Raw genomic sequence first — 20,780 nt, 5'->3', positions numbered from 1 at the left:
GGGGATCTGTCGGTGTATTGAAGTTTGAGAAGCACTGCTGTAAAGTATTCAGGACAGTGCCAGATGTGGGGATGTTTTCTGTACCTTTTAGCCCTCTTCCTCCCCTTCTATTATTATATGGTTTTGAAGTACAAGGGAGAGAAAGTAAAACCATTCACTTTAAAGGACCATCTTGATAGGTAAGAAAGGATCTAATTAGCAACTTTGAGCGGTTTGGTAACTCCCCCGTTGTATTTTGTTCTTTAGGGAGTAATGTCACATTGAGGTCAGAGAGGACTAATTAGTGCAGAAAGCTGTGTCTGGATGAGAAACGAACTGTGGAAGCACAAGATGAGTGAGTCTAGGTGTTTTCCCCAATTCACCTGGGATTGTAGTGGACAGTGTGTCCGCAGCATAGTGCTGCCTTAAGGAAAAGACAGCCTGAACCTGAATGCACACATGGGGGTGCCTTGTGGAGACCACAAAGCCATCAGCCCACTTAATGTTAACTGCACGCCCGCAGAGGCCTTTTCTGGGCTGTTCAGTGTGGAGGAAAGTGGATAACCGTGCGCCAACCTTGCATGTGGTCTTTGCTCTGTGGAGCTTATAGTCTGAATTAATCAAATAGAAATGAAAATTATGGGGATAGGATAAAAATATTGTGCTGGAGTGTTTCAACCTGGAGAAGGGAAGGAAGGTTGATGAGCAGTTGATGATGGCCTTCAGGCACAGGATGGGCCCTTGCATACTTACTTTTAACTTCCATTAAGTACAACACCCAAAGCCATGGGTTTTGTTTGCAGGTGAGAGTTAAGGAAGAGATTTTTGGTAGTGAAGGTGGTTTTACCTCCAAGTGCCCAATGTCAGAGTGTGGCTGAGAATCTGGGAAAGGCCCTGTACTTTGGTAAAGTCAGTCTTTTTTCCCTGCTAGCCAGCATCCCTTCTAGTGCTTGGCTTGTGGATTTGGTGTATGGCTTTTCTTTTAACAAAGAAATGTAAATAAGGAGAAGAGAACATTCTAGAAGGTAACTTGGGGGAGTAGAAAGACAACTGAATTTGGAATTGGAAGAAACTGTCATAGTTTTGTCACTTACTGGTATTAATAGGATGACCCGGGGCTAGTCATTTACTTCTCTAAATCTTAGTTTTTTACTTCTTAAATGGAAATAATTGTTCTCTTAGTCACTCGCTGATTCATTCAATTCACTCTTTTTAATTAATTAATTAATTTAACACAAGCATTTATTCTTTGGTTTATAATGATACTCATTCCTGAAATCCTTGTTGAATACCTGCCATGTTCCAGGTACACTGAGGGAGGCAAAGGTGAGACTAACTCAGAGGGTTTCTAAAGATGAAGAGAGGTGATGCACATAGAGGAGTGTCACATACTGAAAGATGCGACCCTCATGTAAACCATCACTTTGTGTCTCTGGAGAAGTAGATCATAGTGGCTTATCAAATTACGGGATGTTGGGGCTGCAAGGCGCCTTAGCGCCCTTTTGGGGAAGCCATTAATTTGCTACATGTGACTTCTGAACCTAACCAGGACGCTGGTGTCCATTCTTGGCCAGCAGAATGAAAGCGAGAAGGTTATGCTTCGTCTTTTTGCCCACTCAGATTGTTCATTCTGCCCACAGAGTGAACCCTGGACCTGCAGAAATTCTGCAGCTGCTTTTGTGGCAGCCCCGTACTGTGCGTTTGGTAGTTAGGAACACATATTGTGTGCGCTAATAGTTTCTTCCACTGTGACCCAGATAAAGGCAGAGACTCTGCTTTGCCTTCTTCTAACCTTGACATCTGATAAGTATTAAGGACCCGTGTGCTCTGGGTTCCCTTTGTCCATGCTCGTGTTTATACGGGGCATTGTTTGCAAACATTTACATGTGACATGCCCATTGTGTCTAAAGTCCATGTCTTTCATTTGTTAGTCTGTGTACGTCTGATGCCTAGCACAGTGCCTGGCTCGTGTAAAATCCTCAAAGCAGGTCTGCTGTTGACTCAGGAGGGCGAGGATGATAACACACTTCCTGGGGTTAGTCTAGCAGTTTCTGTTCTTCTTGAGATTCACCTGCCATTTTTCTTTAATGCTTACCCCAATTCCCTTTCACATAAGTCCCTTAAAACATAAGTTGTTATGTTCATCCATCAGGCTTGTTTTTAACTCACTGATTAATTATATTTCATATCTCACAGGTAGTAACATCTAGGTACAAAATATCCGACAACTTTCATTCTAGTATTTGTTGCCTGTGATAATGGCTTTGAGCTCGCTGGCTTTGGAGGCAGGCAGCCTGGGTCAGAATCCTACTCTGCTACTTACTTTCTTTGTTACCCAAGCAGGTGGATCATCTCCTAAGCCCCTGTTGTCTTGTCTGTAAAACGATTTTAATAATTGCCCTTGCCACAGAGGGCTGTTGTGGAAGTTAACTGAGCTCATCCATCTGAAGAGGATAGTACCATCTCTGCACATAGTGAGCACTCAGTGAATGCCAGATATTCGTACGTTTTGTCACTAGTTACTGCATAGCCAGAGATCAGGACGCAGTAGAGAAGCGAATACTCTTGGCAAATGCGTGGATGCTGCCGCTGTTAGTGGCTCCCGTACCACAGAGTCATACAACACTGGTGCTGGAGAAGGGATTCTGGTACCAGTATTTTAACCTCTGCATACTCAGTCACTTAGCTCTTTCTTTTCCATCCCTTGGGCTCCTTGGTGAAGACCCATGAGGTTTTTCCTTTTTTGAGTATGGAATGCTGTAAGAACAGAACCTCCTAGCAGAGGGAGGAAGAATTAGATTACATTTGGGGGACAGTTTGGCAGATGGCAAAGGAAATTCTGAACCCCTTTCCCCTCGGACAGCCACATTCTCTCTGCCTCTGGATGTAATTTGTTAAACACTTAGCTGCGGTGATGAGGTTATTATTGTTTCTGTCATTTGTCTCCTGCTCCAGGGACCTGCCTTGGCCTCAGAAAAGAGGCCAGTGTATTCCAGCAGCAGTGACTGCAGCGCACCCATGCTTTCTGCCCCACACAGCTGGGGACAGGCAGAGGTGCCCTGCTTCTCCTTTGTGGGTTATCTGGTAACATGTGTAGTTTTATGATATCGGGAACCTAACGGAAACCCTGTTCAGGACCCAGGGTGGGGTGTTTGAAAGTAGAGGCAGGGTGAGAGGTTTTTCTGCCTAGTTTCTCACCAGCTCTTTTCTTTTTCCTCTCCTCCTCTGCATTCCAGGTGTATGTGTCTTATGACTATGGAAAATCATTCAAGAAGATTTCAGAGAAACTAAACTTTGGCGTGGGAAACAACAGTGAAGCTGTGATTGCCCAGTTCTACCACAGTCCTGCGGACAACAAGCGGGTGAGGAGGCAGCTGGGCCCCGTGCTGACCTCATGGGGTTGTGTTCTGGGGTGATTGCTGCACGAAGAGGGTGACTGGGAGATGGCGCTCCTTGTGATCTGTGCAGCGGGACCGGTGGCCAGCGACTGCTTTTCTGCTACCTGACAGTTTGTGACGGAGTATGTTCCAAGGGTGGGTCTGTGCATAATCAGGCAGGCCCAGTACTGGTCAGGCAGGATTTCTAGACAAACAATGGCAGGTTAAACCACAGAAAATCAGCCAACTAATAAATCACCTGACTCACAGGTGGAAAAAATATTTCCCAGGTACACTGGGATTAACACTGCAGTCTGTTCCATGTCTTCTGAGACATCATCAGTGTGCATGTGCATGTGTATGGGTGTGTGCATGGGTGTATGTGTGTGCACGTGTGTGCACACATGTGTTGGTGGCCCCCCCCTCCCCACCTACCGAAAGAAAACCAAGGCCATCACCCTGTCTCCTGCTTTGTTTTCCCAGCTGGCTGGCCTGGGGGGCTTTGTTTCTCCCCTTAGGCAATTTGATTTGGAGGAAGCACTGACCCTGGGCCCCCAGGGAGGTGTGTGGGGGGAGGAGGGCAGGAATGGAGCAGCCTGCTGCTAGGCTTTCCTGCTGATTAGGGAGAGTTGTAATTGATTGCTTTTTCCCCACTCCTGTGTTACCTAGCTTGTTTCCAGGCCAAATGGCTTCTAGGTAAAGACCGTTCGTAGAAAAACTAAGGAAAACTTGCTAGTTGCAAAAGCTTTCTGAGGTAAGGGTCACTGCTGCTTTCTATGCATCCAGAAAGGAACAAGCCAGCAATGTCTGTCTACATTGTCCTCCTGCCTGGTCCCCCGTGCTGGCTTCTCAGGCTGCCCAGGTCTCTTAGAAGGGGCTGCATTCAAAATGCTTAGCCTCTGGTGTGGCTTGGGCACTGACCACTCAGAGCAGATCCTGTCTGGAGGGGGCTGGGTCCGGGAGGACCCCTGCTGGGCCAGGCATTAACCTTTTAGCTGCGGAGTTGGGGGCAGATCCTGGGGCAGGGTCCAGGCTGCTTGGGCTTTAGGAGGAGCCATTCACACGTTTCAGGGCAGTGGCTGTTTCCCAGCTAGTACAGGGCAGTTGTTTTTAACAACCGCAGTAGTCATTACTGGTACATACTGGTTAAACATCAGCCCTGCCTAATGATCTCAGAGCGGAGTGGCAGTTAGGGGCAAACTTCCCTCTCTTACCTAACTCCAGGGTGACAGAGCAGGTTTTCTCCCTGAGATAAAAAGCAAGGAGAAGGGAATTGGCTATGTAGACAGGTGGCTGGCCCTGGGTCCCTCCCCTCCACTGCACGGGCACTGTGGACAGTCAGGTCCTGGACTCAGGGGTGGGTGGGCGTTGCTGCGAGGAGCCCTTCCCAGGGCCCAGCTTGCTGGCTGTGCTGCCTTTCCTGTGGATAGATCTGTAAGCCCCCTGCCTCTCTAGAAGCAAATAACACTTGCTCATTTATCCTATGCCTAAAAAGTGCAAAGAGAGTGGATGTTAAGTATTCTTACCACAAAAATAACTAGGTGAGGTCATGCATTTGTCACTTAGCTAGATTTATCCATTACACAGTGTGTATGAGTATCAAAGCACTATGTTGTACATGATACATAGATATGATGTTAATTTAAAAAACAAATTTGGAAAAAAAATCAGCACTTGGATTACTCATTTTATCAGGCTGTACTTAGCTGATAAAGTTGTCATTGTTACCAGTTATTGTTGTTATTATATTTACACGCTGTCTCAGAGCTGACTCTTGCTGAAGTCGTGGCCTTGAAACTGCCCTGTTGTCCCGCTGGAATCTTCTTTCAGCTCCATCTGTCTCCTCCCCACCTCCCGTAGCACACAGATGTCTGCAGGCAGGTTCTGTCTTTCTTCCTGCTCATCGTGCGGCTTGTGGCGAGCAGCTGCTAAGACCACAAGTGTGAAGAGTCAGAAGACAGGAAGGATGATGTTTTGGACATGCAGGAGGAGGTTTAGTGCAGGTGGAGGATCAGGGGCTTTGGGGACATCGGGTCTGGAGAAGGAGCAGAGCAGGGGCCGTGGCATTGAGGCACGGGAGGAAGCAACGTGGGGACGATTGCAGCAAAGGAGTTTGGGTGCTGCAGGGAGAGATGGGGCAACGTGTGTGCAGCCCACGTGCCGTCTGCCTTCAGGAGTGGTGCAGTTAGTGGGTGAGTCGGGTAGGCTTTGGAGCCGGTGGGGATGGTGATTCACGAGAACAAAAACGCTGCCCTCTTGGAGAACTTAATGGCAGCTAGACCTCAGGCCTGGACCAGGCTGCGTGGGTTAGGGAGGCAGTGGCCTCTGTAGAGTTTCTAATTCCCCAGAGAAGGCTGTTACTCTCCCCAGACTTCTCAGGAAGGAAATGATGACTGTTATTATGCTGATTTCTTCTGTTACTTTTGTCTTTGTCCCCTGGAAGGCAAGTTGCCCCACCAGACCTACCACTTCCTGAGACAAATCACACTAGGCTGGGGGCCTTGTTGTCAACAGCTGGGTGCTGGGTCCAGGCAAATCACCTGGGTGAAATGTTCCGTAGGCTGTCAAGGAGCATTTGAAATGGCTGAAGTGAATGTTAGCAGCTGCCCTGAATGATTCAGAGGTCAGGAAAGGGCGTCAGGGACCTCGAGGGGCTGTGTGCCTGGGGAAGGGGAGAGGAGGTGCTAGCTGGGTGACCAGCTCCAGTCTGGAGGGTCTGCCTGGTGACGGAGCTGGAGTGGTCCTGGGGCCATGTGAGTTTTGGGTTTATTTTCACATTAGCCGTCAGTCCCACTCCCCTCCTGGTCCCCCGTGTGCTGCTCCCTGAACCAGTGTGCAGCTCCAGCCACCTGGCAGTTCCACTGTCCTTTTTGGGCCCCTGAGATTGGTCAGGCAGTGGCTAAATACGTCTGGGGCTCTCTTAAAAAGGCCACTGGAGTGCAGTTAGGCTTCACAACCTCAACTCCAGCAGAAGCGAGAGCTGATCCTGCCTTTTTCCAGGCAGAGGTTGTTTCCAGGTAAAATTGTAAAACAATTCTCTTTCCTTTTGTTTTCACCTTCTAGCGGGAAGTTCTTTCTTTGTCTTCTCTACCCTTCTCCTCTCATTATACTCTTGGTTTCTCCACGCAAAACTAGAGACAGTCACTTATGGCTAATAAGCTGCAGATACATTTTGTAGCTTAGTTATCTTTCCAGAGATGTTTGTATTTTCAGAGCTTGAAGGCAAAGAGTGAAGCTCCTCTGAAATGTTAAGTGATTGCAAACAGGGTTGGAGAGGTTGGGGTACGTGAAGATGCTCCTGAGATCGCACAGGTTAGGGAGCACCTGGTAGGTCAGCTGTTGGTCAGTCTGTGGGGTTGGCCTCCGGTAAACTTGACAGCCAGGTAGTATAAGGACTTAAAAGCAGAGTAGGATATTATGTGCCTTCCTAACTTGCACGTATGTGACATGGTACATAACAGCATGAAGCACTGTGTGCCCAAGTGAGGAACCTACAAATAATTATGGCTATGAAGTTGGTTCAGGGAAGACGAGTCTTCACAGATTAGAAATGGAGCTTCAAGGGTGGACATGTGACCTCAGTAGGTAGAACAGAGTTGATGGGAGCCCCCAGGAAGGAGCAAGGTGAGGGTAGAGACGTCTAGGTTCCAATATGTGGTTTCCACGCAAGACAGCAGGATATTTGCTTCTTGGGGGTGGAGAGTTCGCACTGTGCTGCTTTGCAGTGTCAGACAGACCTGAAGATGGAGGAGACTGTCTTTTACCTTGAGGACTGCGGGGAGCCCTGGAAGAACCTTTGAGTAGGGGAGTAACTGAATAGTGTCTTGTAGGGAAATGTGTCTCCTGGCAATATTTATGATGAGTTGGAAGGAAAAGATTAGAGAAGAGTCTAGAAAGGGAACCATTGTGGCAATGTAGGCATGAACTTGCTCCATCACTCAGCCAAACCTCTTATCACCCTCCAAGTGTTTCGCTTAGGTCCTGTTAGACATGAGGATGAAGGAAACCCACTGCCTACTCCAGTTTCCCTACCGTCTCTAGTAAGGACACACGCCACGCTGGTAGCACTGGAGTAAAAAGGAAGGCACAGATTTTGAGAAAGATTTTAAAGGAAAACATAACAGGGTAGGTGGCTGATTGAGAGTGGGGCTGAAGGGGAGATTGGAGTGAAAACCCAATCTGCTTGTGAGCAGCAGGACTGGGGAAAGGTGTAGCGGGCACGGGAGTTGAGATGTGGGGAGAGAGAATTAGGTCTTGGTGGGAAGGTTTTAAAGAATTCAATTTTGGACATAGTAAAATATCTTGGTCCATCAAAAGCAGAGCTGCTGAGGAGCTGAAGAAGGAACAGAAGTAGAATCTCAGGGAGAAGGCAGGGTGAGACTGTAGATTTGAAAGTCATGCCCTGCTTGTTCCTAGAGGCAGTCATTGACACTTAGTGGAAGGACAAGCCAAGTTTAGCAGCAAAGGATGGAAGAGTAATGACGGTATGTGAGGGTAGGGCGTGGATGAAGGCAAAGGAGCCAGCAAAGGAGAATCTAGGACTGAGATGGTCAGGGGTTGGGGGTGGAAAGCTGAGAGGGGACAGTGTCGTGGAAAGCAAGGGAAGAGAGTTTCCAGGGAAAACTTGAGTAGATTAGGAGAGGAGGCACACCAGTGAGTCAGATAGTACAATGTAGGACCTACGATTTCAGTTCCGGAAATGCTGCCTTTTTGTTAGAAGAAGAGAGATAAGGACTGATGAACTGTTAAGAGATGGGCTCTGAATCAGGCAGATATTGACGTCAATGCTGCCTAGTTCTGCGTCACCTTGGGCGGTTAACCACTCTAAACCTCAGTATACTCGTTATGAAAAGGGGGTGTAGCAGTAACATCCAAAGCATTGCGTTGTTGTGAGTAGTGCAGGAACTAAACGAGATAAGGCATACAAAACTGTTAGCTGAGTGCCTGGCACATAGTAAGTGCTCTTGAAAAATTTTAGCTATTACCATGAATAATAATAAGTTTTATGACTTCATCACTTTTATCATTACATTCTCAAATGTGAGACTGCAGGAAGCCATGGAGTAGATTTCTGGAGAAATCTATTCAAACTGAGAACCCTCCCTTCCCTAATAACTTAAGGTGGTTTGGGAGCAGGAAGATGGGCTAAATTATTTCTAGGGAATACTTTAGTGCCAGAAATCATGATGATCCTTTTAGGATCATAATTGTTCTTACAATATTGCATTTTCTTATAGTAGTGAAAACTACTTTCAAAATGTTTACTACCTTTTCCAGGTAGATTTAATTTGACTTCTACAGAGTTTGGAGATTTACCGTAGATGCTAAGGAGGAAACACAAGAGAAAACCCACAAACTATGTCCCTGGGAAGTTTTCAGTCTGCATTTGGGGAGAAAGTGCACAAGTGAAAAGGAGTGAGAACAGCTGAAAGCAGCATGGGACAGAGGGTGAAGTGTCACTCCCCGCCAAGGCTGTTATGCTGGAAGGATTCAGAGCCCAAGCGTGATCTGGATCAGGTGGGGTCAATTAGGGAAAATGTCCTTGGGCTGATTGCTTTGGATTGGTTGACTTCTAGGATTTAAGTGACTGCTTGTGGGTGGAATTGGGTCCCTGTTGCTCTGGTTTCTGATTCAAAGTGTCATCCTCTGAGCTTCCCTTATTCTGGGAGAAGGGACTGGCCTCCAGGTCACTCCAGGTGTGCATTCAAGGCTTCTATCGTCTGTGCTTTCCAGCCTTGTTTTCCAGTCATTTCCTCCTGGTCCTCAAGACCGTCATCAAACCCATGCTGTATTCCCCCCACCCCTTTGTGCCCAAACCCAAACTGCCCTAGACTTGGGTTGTTCTTTCCCTGTGGAGTCTTGCCTGCCCTTCAAGCCCCCACCCCCCACCCCACCCCCACCACCTTCCATGGAGTCGTTTCTGATCTCTCAAGCTAGACAGGTTCTCACAGGACTCTGTGGTTTCTCATTCAACCTCATTTTGTCTTGAATGGTGATTAGCTGTGGATGTGTCTGCCTCCCATATTCGATTTAGGGCTACTCGGAGGAAAGGATCTTCGTTTTCACTGTGGCATCTCGGTCGGTGTCTGGTCCGTGGCGGGTATGCAGTCCACGCTGGTCAGATTGAATCGCCTGGATCCTCCTTCCCAGAGAACTGTTTAGGCTGCAGCCACTCTCCCGCTGAACTTGTTCAAAGTCACTCACCCATGCAGAAGCAAAATAAAGGGAGGCCCCTGCTCACCAAATCCACTTCCTGCTCTGTCCTGGAGTGAGCCTGTCAGCCACAGCGGCAGCTTGGTCCCCAGCGCTGCCCAGTCACTTGGCATAGTAGCAAGAAGGAGCAGCTTACCTTCTTAGATGCATGTGATTTTAGTGATTTTCCTGGAAGGGCATGTCTGGTGGCTGCTCAGAGGATGCAGGGAGAGTCAGCAGTCCCATCTGGGTTCAGCCAGTCTGAAGAGCAGGACTTCTCTGTCCCACTTGCCAATAACCACCCCTTCATTGTGACCAGGTGACTCTCCAGGGAGTAAGAATGGCCAAGTCAGTTGAAAGGAAAAATAGGCCCAACCAGCTTCATTACCTGGTGCATCAAGCCTACACTGTGGCTTCACCCTGGCCCATCTCTGCACCTCTTTCTCACTGTGCCGTGTTTGGCATGTGCCAGCATCTCTCCATTACTGGGAGATGGGGAGACAGTCATGGCGGAAGCCCCGCAAGGCTGTGGCACCCTGTTAATGCCAGCTGGCCTCTGTATGTCTGTCTGTGCCCTTGCACACGGTTTGGGGGAGCGTTGGGCGGCTCTGGCCAGGGCCGGCTCTGAGCTTGTCTGTTTTCTCCTGCAGTACATCTTTGCAGACGCTTATGCCCAGTACCTCTGGATCACGTTTGACTTCTGCAACACGATCCAAGGCTTTTCCATCCCATTCCGGGCAGCTGATCTCCTTCTGCATAGTAAAGCCTCCAACCTTCTCCTGGGCTTCGACCGGTCTCACCCCAACAAGCAGGTAAGAGAGCTTCCGGAACACAGTCGTGTGGGGCTCCTCTAATTTTCTACTCTGCCTGTGTGGATTGTGTGTCCTCTGAGTGACCTCGCCTGCTGCCCCTCCCTCCTCCTCTGTCGGGCTCAGCCTCTGTAGGTACTATTTCACTTAGCATGGCTCGCTCGGGAAAAATATATCCCCCTGGCCCTCTCGGTTCAGCAGCCCAGCCAGGGATCAACACCGAGCACTTGGCAGGCCCTGTTAGGTAAACGTCAGGCCCTTCTCTGTGCACATGCACCTTTGTTAGCCCTTAGGGTAAACTGTGGCTTTGGAATTTAATCAGGGAAAAACCAGGTAGAAAAGTCTGGAGTCTGAGCTCTTCTGGGACCTCTTGTTGGATTTCTGCTCCACCCTCCCCATCTGGCTTTCACCCACCATTTATTTGATGTTACCATTAACTTTGACATTCTTCCTTTAAGCGTGTGTGTGTGTGTGTGTGTGTGTGTGTGTGTGTGTGCGCGCGCGCGCGCGCGTGCGCGCACACATGCGTGCACGTGCACATGTGTGTATGATATAAATGTACTTTCTTCCTTGAGCCCAGGTTTGAAGGAAAACTGAGAGATGAGGGGAGAGCCTGAGTCGGATTTATATCTCAGGATTGAAACGTGCCAAATCAAGAATATTGGTCCGGCAGCAACCTAGGAAACCTGTAGATCCTGTATGATTGGATATATGATGAGTCTTAAATGCTTTTGCTCAGAGGAACCTTGGAACATTTCTTTTCCTTTGCAGATTGTTTAACCAAAACACGGGTCTGTTTACCCCTGCTCGCCTCAGGGAGTAACCCAAGCCTGGGCTGGGTCAGTTTGCCAGTGGGGGGGCTTGTAGGTATTTTTGGTCCCATGCTTTTTCATTCATGATTACTAGGGCCAGAGCGACCTCAGGTGTCATCTGTGGAAGTTGAGGGGCTTTGCCAAAATTCAGCAAGTTAATTACTCATGGCCATATCGCCTATTCAGTTGATTCCCTTTGATGCTTTGTATTTTTGTACTTAGACAGTGTCCTCTCCATTTATTTGTCATTACCAAGGCCCATTACAATTTTTTCTCTTTTTTTTGTGATAAAATGCACATAACATACAATTTACTACCTTAACCATCTGTAAGTGTACAGTTCAGTGGTATTAAGTGCATATTGTTGGCTGGGCGCGGTGGCTCACGCCTGTAGTCCTAGCACTCTGGGAGGCCCAGGTGGGAGTATCGCTTGAGCCCAGGAGTTCTAGACCAGCCTGAGCAAGAGTGAGACCTCATCTCTACAAAAGCTAGAAAAATTAGCTGGGCGTGGTGGCATGCTCCTGTAGTCCTAGCTACTTGGGGGGCTGAGACAGGATGTTTGCTTGAGCTCACAAATTTGAGGTTACAGTGAGCTATGATGACGCCACGGCACTCTACCCAGGGTGACAGAGTGAGACTCTGTCTCAAAAAAAAAAAAAAAAGTACATATTGTTGTGCAACCATCACCACCATCCATCTCTAGAACTCTTCATTTTGCAAAACTGAAATTCTATACCTGTTAAACAAGAACTCCCTGCCTTCAGCTCCTGGAAACCACCATTCTACTCTCTGTCTCTATGATTTCACCTACTGCAGGTACCTCATAGAAGTGGATAAGTAGAATCATATAATATTTGTCTTTCTGTATTTGATTTATTTCACTTAGCATAATGTCCTCAAGGTTCATCCATGTTGTAGCCTGTGCCAGAATTTCCTATGTTTTCAAGGCTGAATAATATTCCACTGTGTGTATATACCACATCTTGCTTATCCATTCATTTGTTGGTGAACACTTGGGTTGCTTCCTCAGTGTAGCTATTGCAAATCATGTTGCTACCCATTAAAGGTTTTTAAGGACACTGTTTCTCAGTTGAGAAGTGCACAGTATAATCCTTTTGAGGACTGGCCATGAGTAAAATATAATTTCTGATAATCCATACACAGAAGGAAAATCATACTCATTTGTCCTAAAAGGACAAATTAAAAATTGCTATTTCTCAATAGCCTTAGTGACTATGGAGAATAGCACATAGGTACAAGGTTGTCTTTCCTTTCCTGCCTTTGTCTGCTTTTGGAGTAACTGAATTGGCTTTGGTGACCTTGGTGCCTGTCTTTATAGAGAGTGTGTCATGCAAGGTGGGATTTCAGTGGGTGTTTGTTGATACCATTCAGGTTGTACATGCCTCTTGCATCGTGACCACTTCTTGTTGTTTTTGTTCTTTGCAGCTATGGAAGTCAGATGATTTTGGCCAGACCTGGATCATGATTCAGGAACATGTGAAATCCTTTTCTTGGTAAGTTGTGTTATCCAAGAAATCCTGTAACCTCCTTTCTTGTAACCTCCTTTCTCTAATTCTAGCTCCTTCATGGTGGACAAACCTTCTGCCCTCACCTGAAATGTGAAAACATTTGGTTCAGGACATAAATTTCTCAGGCTTGAGAATCAGAGCTGCAAGTATAACAAACTCACTGGGGGAGGAGGAGAGGGGATGAGAAAGTAACATTTATTTATGAGAGGAAGGGTAGAGCTTTTGCATTTTTCAGTCCATCAGGAAACCCAGGGGAATCCTGAAGCTCTTGCATCTTAGTAGCGTTTCTAAAAATCTTCATTCTTAGAGCATCATATTAGAAGGGGGGATTTTTCTTTATATAAAATTCATGTATTTGTTCATTCACAACCTATTTTTTTAATGTCTGCTAAATATAAGACCTGATAGATGCTTTAGGGTATAAGAAGTTGAGTAATTTATGGATATAGTTATTAAGGAAATTACACCTTAGGAGGTAAGAAAAGACATTTCAGGTACGTAACACACATTATGAAAGAGCCACAGAAATAAACAGATGTAGCGTGAGAAGCCAGAGGAGGAACCTGTTCCTTCTAGGTGGGAGGATCATAGAAAGTTTCATGAAGGAGGTTGCCCTTGATCCAGGATGTGCACAACAGGTGGGATGTTACTGAGCAGAGGTGTGGAGGACAGGAATTCCAGGTGAGGAACAGAGTGGCCAAAGGCACAGAGATGGGCCGTTGTGGTGCTTGGGTGAGCACTGACTCTTATTTTTGGACAGTGTTTTGGGCGAAGTTTGGAAAGGGAAGTTGTTATCAGAATCTGCAGTGCTTGACAAAGGAATCTGGACTAATTTCCAAAAGCAGTGGGGAACCATTGCAGGTGTTTGAGAAGAGGGGTGCAATAAACAGACCCTACTCAAGAAGTATAGTTTCTAATTATAGTTGCTTCTGATCTTTTACTGTTACAGTGATATAGTATATGATCTTGAATATATGAATTTGCACACATGCAGGCAAATGTATTGGACAGATTTCCAGGAGCGAGTTTGCTGGGCCAGTGGGTTTTTCTAACTGCTTATCCACTCTTTCACATGGATGAGTGATACCGCAAGCTTGATATCTCCCAAATCAGTCCCATCCATAATCTTCCCCATTTCAGTGTCTAGTTGCTTAGGCCAAAAACTTTGGAGTCATCATTGAGTCCACATTTGTTTCATGCTTCACATTCAATCTATCAGGCAATCTTGCTGGCTCTTGATATATCTAGAATCTTCTACTCAGGTACTACTTTATTCTAAGCCACCACTGTCATTGCTCATTAGTCTCCCAACTGGTCTTTCTGCTTTCACTGTTTTTTCTATAATTAGTCTCAGTGGGTGGCCAGATTGATCCCATTAAAACAAGTCAGATCATATTGTTCTTCTGCCTTGAAGCCTTTAATGTTTCATCATTTCTCTTGGATTAAATGTCAGGTACATTCTTAACCACAGGACCTTTGCACTTGCTATTTTGTCTGCCTAGAATGCTCTTACCCAAGATGTATTAATACTTACTGCTTACGCCCTTACCACCTCATTCAAGTCTTTGCTCATATAACACCTTCTAGATGAGGCCTACCCTGAGGATCCTATTTAAAATTATAGCTACTTCCCTACTATTCCATCTGCTATATTCTCTCCTATTTTTCACATCGCACTTTATTATATTCTGATATGCTATTGTTATGCTTATTATTTATGTTTCTCTCTTCAATAGAATGAAAACTCTCCACGGGCAGGGACTTTTGTTAGTTTGTGCCCTGATATATCCACAGTGAATGCATCCTTGAAATTTTAATTTTGATAGAGATTGCCAAATTTTTTATAGAAAGTGTCAAATTTGCACTCATCTCAACAATATAGAATAGTGTCTCTCTCCACATTCAGTATGTCAGGTCAGAAATATTGTCTCAGTGTATTTTAATTTGCATATTTCTTACCAGGAATGAGTCAGAACATCTTTTAATCTGCTTAAGGGTCACTTTTATTTATTTGGTTTTTTTTTTTTTCTTGGTGACATGCCTGCTCATGTTCTTTGTACTTTTTCTATTTGATTGTTAGTTTTTTTAAATTATTGATTTTAAGGAACTCTATATATTTGAGATTAACCCTTTGTGATATGAGATAGTTTGTGTGTGTGTGTGCATTTATGTTTATATTTCCCAGTTTGTCAGTTGTCTTTTTTTTTTTTTTTTTTTTTGAGACAGAGTGTCACTTTGTTGCCCGGGCTAGAGTGAGTGCCGCGGTGTCAGCCTAGCTCACAGCAACCTCAAACTCCTGGGCTTAAGCGATCCTACTGCCTCAGCCTCTCGAGTAGCTGGGACTACAGGCATGTGCCACCATGCCCGGCTAATTTTTTCTATATATATTTTTAGTTGTCCAGATAATTTATTTCTATTTTTAGTAGAGACGGGGTCTCGCTTAGGCTGGTCTCGAACTCCTGACCTTGACCGATCCATCCACCTCGGCCTCCCAGAGTGCTAGGATTACAGGTGTGAGCCACCGCGTCCGGCCGTCAATTGTCTTTTGACTTTTACATGTAGTTTTAGTCTTCATTAAATGTAGTGGCCCCGTAATATGCAGATACTGTGTGTGCTTCTTTTAGCTATCTGTGGAAAGCAGAATGTCTCTGAGTTAGTACTGCTGCTTTGGTAACTGAGGATGGTAAAGATGGAGAGGATACAGGGAGGGGCCCTACAGCTGAACATCTTCAGACTCCACTGGTCCTTCTTTTCATAAAGGGAGCTTTTTCTGACCTTTTTGTTGTTTTCCTTGGGTGGAGGTTGTGGGGTATTAGTGAAATTAGAACCACGGTTTTCTCGAAGGACGATCTCTGCTTCAGGAATATCATAACTTTCTTTTGCCTCATTTGAGTTTTAAAGGTATGAATTGTTCTTTTATCTGTTTAAGAAACTATAAATGAAGAGGGCAAAGCCAGCAGGAGCTTATAGGGATAAGTTAAGGGAATTTAACATTTTAAAAATTTGAGTATTATACCTTCTGCCTCTGTGCAGATACACAGATATATTAGGGAAAGGACTGGCCTGTCTTATTTAAGGTAGTTACATGTTTGTTGTCAGGGGATTTTAGACTATTTGGGGTATTTTTCCCCCTAAGTTTCTTCATAATAAGTGAAAATGTAATCTAGTCTCTCGAGAATAATGACATAATTTGTTTAACTATGTTGGGCAACCTGAGAGGAGCAGGAGTAAGGAAAGCTAATAATTTACTTGGTCCAAAGGTGGAGATTGCAAGACAGAATAGTGCAAGATCTGTGTGGGCAGGACTCAAGGATGCCCCGTGGAGCATCTCTGAAGGGTTGCAGGTGAGGCTAGATGAAGCCTGATGACCGTGCTCAGAGATAGAGCAAAGACTGAAATTTCTGAATGGGGGCAAAGAGAACAGAAGTGGGTGTCAGTGAGTGTAAGAAATTGGAAGGCTAAGTGATTGCAAAGTATGAGAACTTGTAGGTGGAGCAGCTTGCAGAAATGGGAGGTCCAAATATGGCTTATGGAAGAGAATTGGGATGAAAGACACAGTTCTTTCTATCTCTAGATGTTGGCTGCTGCTTTTGGCTAGGAAGGAATAATAGAGGTGAGCTTGGTCTCAAAATATCTCAATAAAGGTTCCTTCCTCTTCGCCTTTTTAAAAATACCAGGCAGCCTCATTTTAATTTGCATATCCTCTGGGCTAGAGGAAGTACTTTAATCAGTACTTCTAATTGTGGCAAAGAGAACACGCCACCACCCACCCACACACGCACACCGAGTGTCTCAGGATGAAGAGCGCTTTTCTCCCACGTTAGGACCGAGGCCGCTGGCATTCTCCAGTGCCAGACTCCACAGTGCAGGGCAAAAGTCAAGTCTTCCCCCATTGTGGGCGCTTTTGTTTTCCTGTTTCTTTTTTTCTTTTTTTTTTGAGACAGAGTCTCACTCTGTTGCCTGGGCTACAGTGCCGTGGCGTCAGCCTAGCTCACAGCAGCCTCAAACTCCTGGGCTCAAGCGATCCTCCTGCCTCAGCCTCCTGAGTAGCTGGGACTACAGACATGAGCCACCATGCCCGGCTAATTTTTTTCTATATAGATTTTTAGCTGTCCAAATCATTTCTTTCTATTTTTAGTAGAGACAGGGTCTCGCTCTTGCTCAGGCTGGTCTCAAATTGCTGAGCTCAAACGATCCGCCCGCCTTGGCCTCCCATAGTGCTGGGATTACAGGTGTGAGCCACCGAGCCCGGCTGTTTTCCTGTTTATTATCTTCCTGCCTCCTTCCTCCCTTCTGTGCCTTTTTTTGAGAACATGGTGTTGACAGTACCTCTCCGAAGGAGTTGCACACAATTGCCTTCATTATTCTGAGAGCCATCGTGCGTATGGATCTGTATACAGGCAGTCATGTAACTGAGGCCTTCTGCCTTTCTTTGAGTCATCACTTGGCACCCTCACTGTGACGCTATCTTCCTGACTGTCCCTGCTATTAATATTTTTTCCATTTGCTGAATGGTCCACCTGGCCTTGGTGGTTCTTGAGAATGTGAGGAAACTTGGGACGTGTAAGGCATCCTCCCATCTGCTGTGTGGGGCTGCTTTGGGGGAAACACTAGTTCAGAGAGTCTTCTCTGAGGTCATTTGACCGAAGTCCTACATTTTTCACTTTGGATTAGCTTCTGTAATTATGGCCCACTGATCTAAATGCAGCAAGTGTTACTTCACGTGGGGGCCCTGAGGAATAAAAAGACATGGCCTTTCAAGGCATCTGTACTCTGGGGAGCTCACCAAATACCCGATGATGAGCAGGGTAATACAGTGTACCAGACGCATTGCTGTGTAAAGGAATGAGGCTGGTTCCAAAATCACCCAACTGAAGTGGTTTTATGTCTTTGTTTTGAGTTTGAACTCATATAAAAGGCTTGAAAAAGAGTGCCTCTATACTGAGCCGAGGAGTAACCAAAGGGATATGTCTGAGGCACACAGAGTATCATTTGTAGGTCATACCTTGGTGGCCCTAAATTCTAGTTGATTGTGTGTATGGCAGACCCTCTATGCCTCTGGTAATTAAATGTGAAAATGATGACAACAACTTTTTTTTCTTCCAGGGGAATCGATCCCTATGACAAGCCAAATGCCATCTACATTGAACGGCACGAACCCTCTGGCTACTCCACCATTATCCGAAGCACAGACTTCTTCCAGTCCCGGGAAAACCAGGAAGTGATCATCGAGGAAGTGAGAGACTTTCAGCTTCGAGACAAGTACATGTTTGCTACAAAGGTGGTGGTGGTAAGTTGAACGTGCTAAAGAGTAGACTTTTGAGTTTCCTTTATGAAGTTTGTCATTCTGTGATCAAACAGGTGAGTTTGCGTAAGCAGGAATTGGGTCAACGTGCATGGGATAGCTAGATGAAGGATTCTGGGCCCTGGCGAACATTCCCCAAGGGCTTGGAAGGTGCTGAGAGGTTGGGAAGTGGAGAAGCTTAGGACAAATACTCATAGTGTCTCCTGGCTCTGGGAAGTTGGTGGTTTCTTGGTAGCAAAGCATCCTTGACAAAGACATATTTCTTTAAAATCCCAATGGAAAGAACACAGAATGGAGGGGTGGAGCTCAGTGGCTTTTTTCTTTTAATCCCACTGCCTGATTTCCTTTAAATTTAGGCCGATTTCTTTGAGATTTTTTGACACATGTTAATTTACATGGCTAATAGGATGTGTAGTCATTGGCTAGTGGGAGTTAATGCTCTAAGAAAAGCAGTAATTAAGCTTCCAGCTGTCAGTAAGTAGCTTAACTCTCAGCCTTTGGGAAAATCTTCCCCTTGATTTGATGTGTTGGAACCAGATGCTGAAATGGAGGGCTTGCTCATTTAAAACCAGAGTTGGTTATTTAACAGGACTTGCTTTGCAACTGTATCGAATTCACTCTTTATTATCTTGGTGTAAAGGAAAAACGCAGGCCCGGCCAAGGGCAGGAGGGGCTCCTATTCCAGGGGGGCTCCCAGCTTGCTTTCCTAGTGGCATCCTTGCCTCGTTGACTCAGGGTCTGTTGGGGCCTCTGCCAACTGGGAGGTTGCTCTGCATGTGTCACTGTTAACCTTAGGGACAGAGATAGGATGTGATGTTTTCCTCCAGGTTCCCATTTATACAATGAGAAGAGTGATGTAAATGGTTAAAGGAAAGAGGTGTTCCCTGTTATATACCTTGTAAAATATTTTTAGAAATCATTAACCTATGGCAGTTTTTCTTCTGTCAGGCTGTTTGCATTGACCCATAGACACTGGATCACTGTCTTCCTGCCTTGCCTGTTTGTTTCTTTCTCTCTCTTAGACACATACCCATACACAATAGCAGCCCAAGAACACAGCGTCCTTGAATGGCCTTGGCAGGGATGGGGTGATGGGAACACTCAGGTGCGAAATCAGGCCCAAGTACTGGTGACGTGTGACATCAAGTTGAGCAATCCTGAGTTCCAGTATGGTCCAAAACCTTCTCTCCCATTTTTCAGTGGTCATAGGCCTTTTCTGTCTTAGTTCCCTGGGTCTGGAGCTATTGTATGATTTTAATTTTGAACTCTTAAGACACAGTGACTGATCCTCTAGTTTGTCTTCCTTTTTGCCTGAACTGGGGCTGAGATGAAAGCTGTTGTACATTTCTCTTAACTCTGTTATTCCTAGATCTCACACCTAAGAGTTTAAGTTGTATCTGGATTGGAGCTTTCTGTATCCTCCATTCCGATGAACAGCTATGTCTGTTCTGCAGACATAGCTGATTTACAGAGTGCCTGTGGTGAGTTTCTAATTATTCCTGGCCAGTGGTAAGATTAGGGGTCACGTCTGTTTTGATCATAACTGATAAGAGTACCCAGGGTCTTGCACAATGTTTGGTACGTAGCAGTGTGCAACAGAGTTGAGTGAATGCCATCTCTGCCCACCTAATTTTCAAGGCATAGGCCAGTAGTAGTGGATTTTTAAAAATTTTGTGTGTGGGGGGGTTATTAAATTATTGCTACTTTTATAGTCAACTCTTAACTTTCTGTATGGCTTCTTCATTTATATGCTATGGGTGGCAAAATTGTAGTTACATGTTGGTTTCTCCCTCCTGCACACAGACAGGCTACTAGATTCCAAGGTCAGTGGTGTTAGCTAGAGGCTCCAGGTAAGGTGAGTTTTCCTAAATTGTAGTTCTGGAGCACATGCATCAGCACGATGCAAGGGAGGTTGTTACAAATGCAGATTGCAGGGCTCGCACGCAGCTTTCCCCTGAGCATCCCAGGGGTGCCTAAGAATCACCAGAGTTTGAGAAACTGTCCCGAAGCCTTCTGTAGGTAGAAGCTTCAAATAATAGTCATTATTGTCAAGGGAACATTTCTCAAGGGATGAATTGATGAGCGAGGAAACACAACTGGCAGTGGATGATAAAATGGGTGTTTTCTTCCTTTTGTTTTTTTTTTTACTTTTTATTGTTTTAGAGACAGGGTTTTGCTTTGTCACCCCAGGCCGGTGTTCAGGGGCATGATCATAGCTCACTGCACCTTCAAACGCCTGGGCTCAAGCAGTCCTTCTGCCTCATCCTCCTGAGTAGTTGGGAACACAGATATGTGCTGCCACACTCAGCCAATTTTTTATCTTTTCTTGTAGAGATGGATTCTTGCTATGTTGTGCAGTCTGGTCTCGAACTCCTGGCCTCTAGCAATCCTCCCACCTCGGCCTCGCAAAGTGCCAGGATTACAGGCATGAGCCACCGCACCTGCCTGTTTTCCTCCTTTTTATTACATTAGATTACTAAATCACAAGGATAAACAAAGTCGGCCTTGGTCAGATAACCCTCCTAGTAGGAGTGTTGAAGCCTCCAAGTATAACTTTTTATCTGGAGTCCGCCTAGGTCTAAGGTTGCCGGGGTTTGGGGAACTGGCTTTAATGTTAAATGGATTCAAATCAAATTTGGCAAATCAAGGACCTAATTTTAAAGCCACAGAAAGTTGGTTTTGGGTGATTAACTCTTCTGCTTTCTTCCAGCCTCATGAATGATTATAATGTTTTGCAAGTTGCTTTTTCAGCCACCTGAGTTCTGGTCTGGAGCTGG

The 20,780-nt window shown here is 45.7% G+C and overlaps 1 protein-coding gene across 2 annotated transcripts in view; it reads left to right on the top strand.

Moving 5' to 3' along the window:
• Positions 1-20,780, top strand: part of SORL1 (sortilin related receptor 1) — a 165,671-nt gene that overhangs the window by 18,960 nt on the left and 125,931 nt on the right. For both annotated transcript variants that reach the window (XM_045555782.1, XM_045555783.1), the window contains exons 3-6: positions 3,216-3,341; positions 10,199-10,360; positions 12,616-12,683; positions 17,805-17,988. In XM_045555782.1, the coding sequence (XP_045411738.1) occupies positions 3,216-3,341; positions 10,199-10,360; positions 12,616-12,683; positions 17,805-17,988 (540 nt within the window). The remainder of the gene's footprint in view (positions 1-3,215; positions 3,342-10,198; positions 10,361-12,615; positions 12,684-17,804; positions 17,989-20,780) is intronic.

The sequence above is a fragment of the Lemur catta genome, chromosome 7 (assembly GCF_020740605.2).
Source record: "Lemur catta isolate mLemCat1 chromosome 7, mLemCat1.pri, whole genome shotgun sequence".
NCBI classification, from domain to species: Eukaryota; Metazoa; Chordata; class Mammalia; order Primates; family Lemuridae; genus Lemur; species Lemur catta.
Note: the sequence above shows the minus strand (reverse complement) of the source record. Positions and strands in the feature narration are given on the sequence as shown.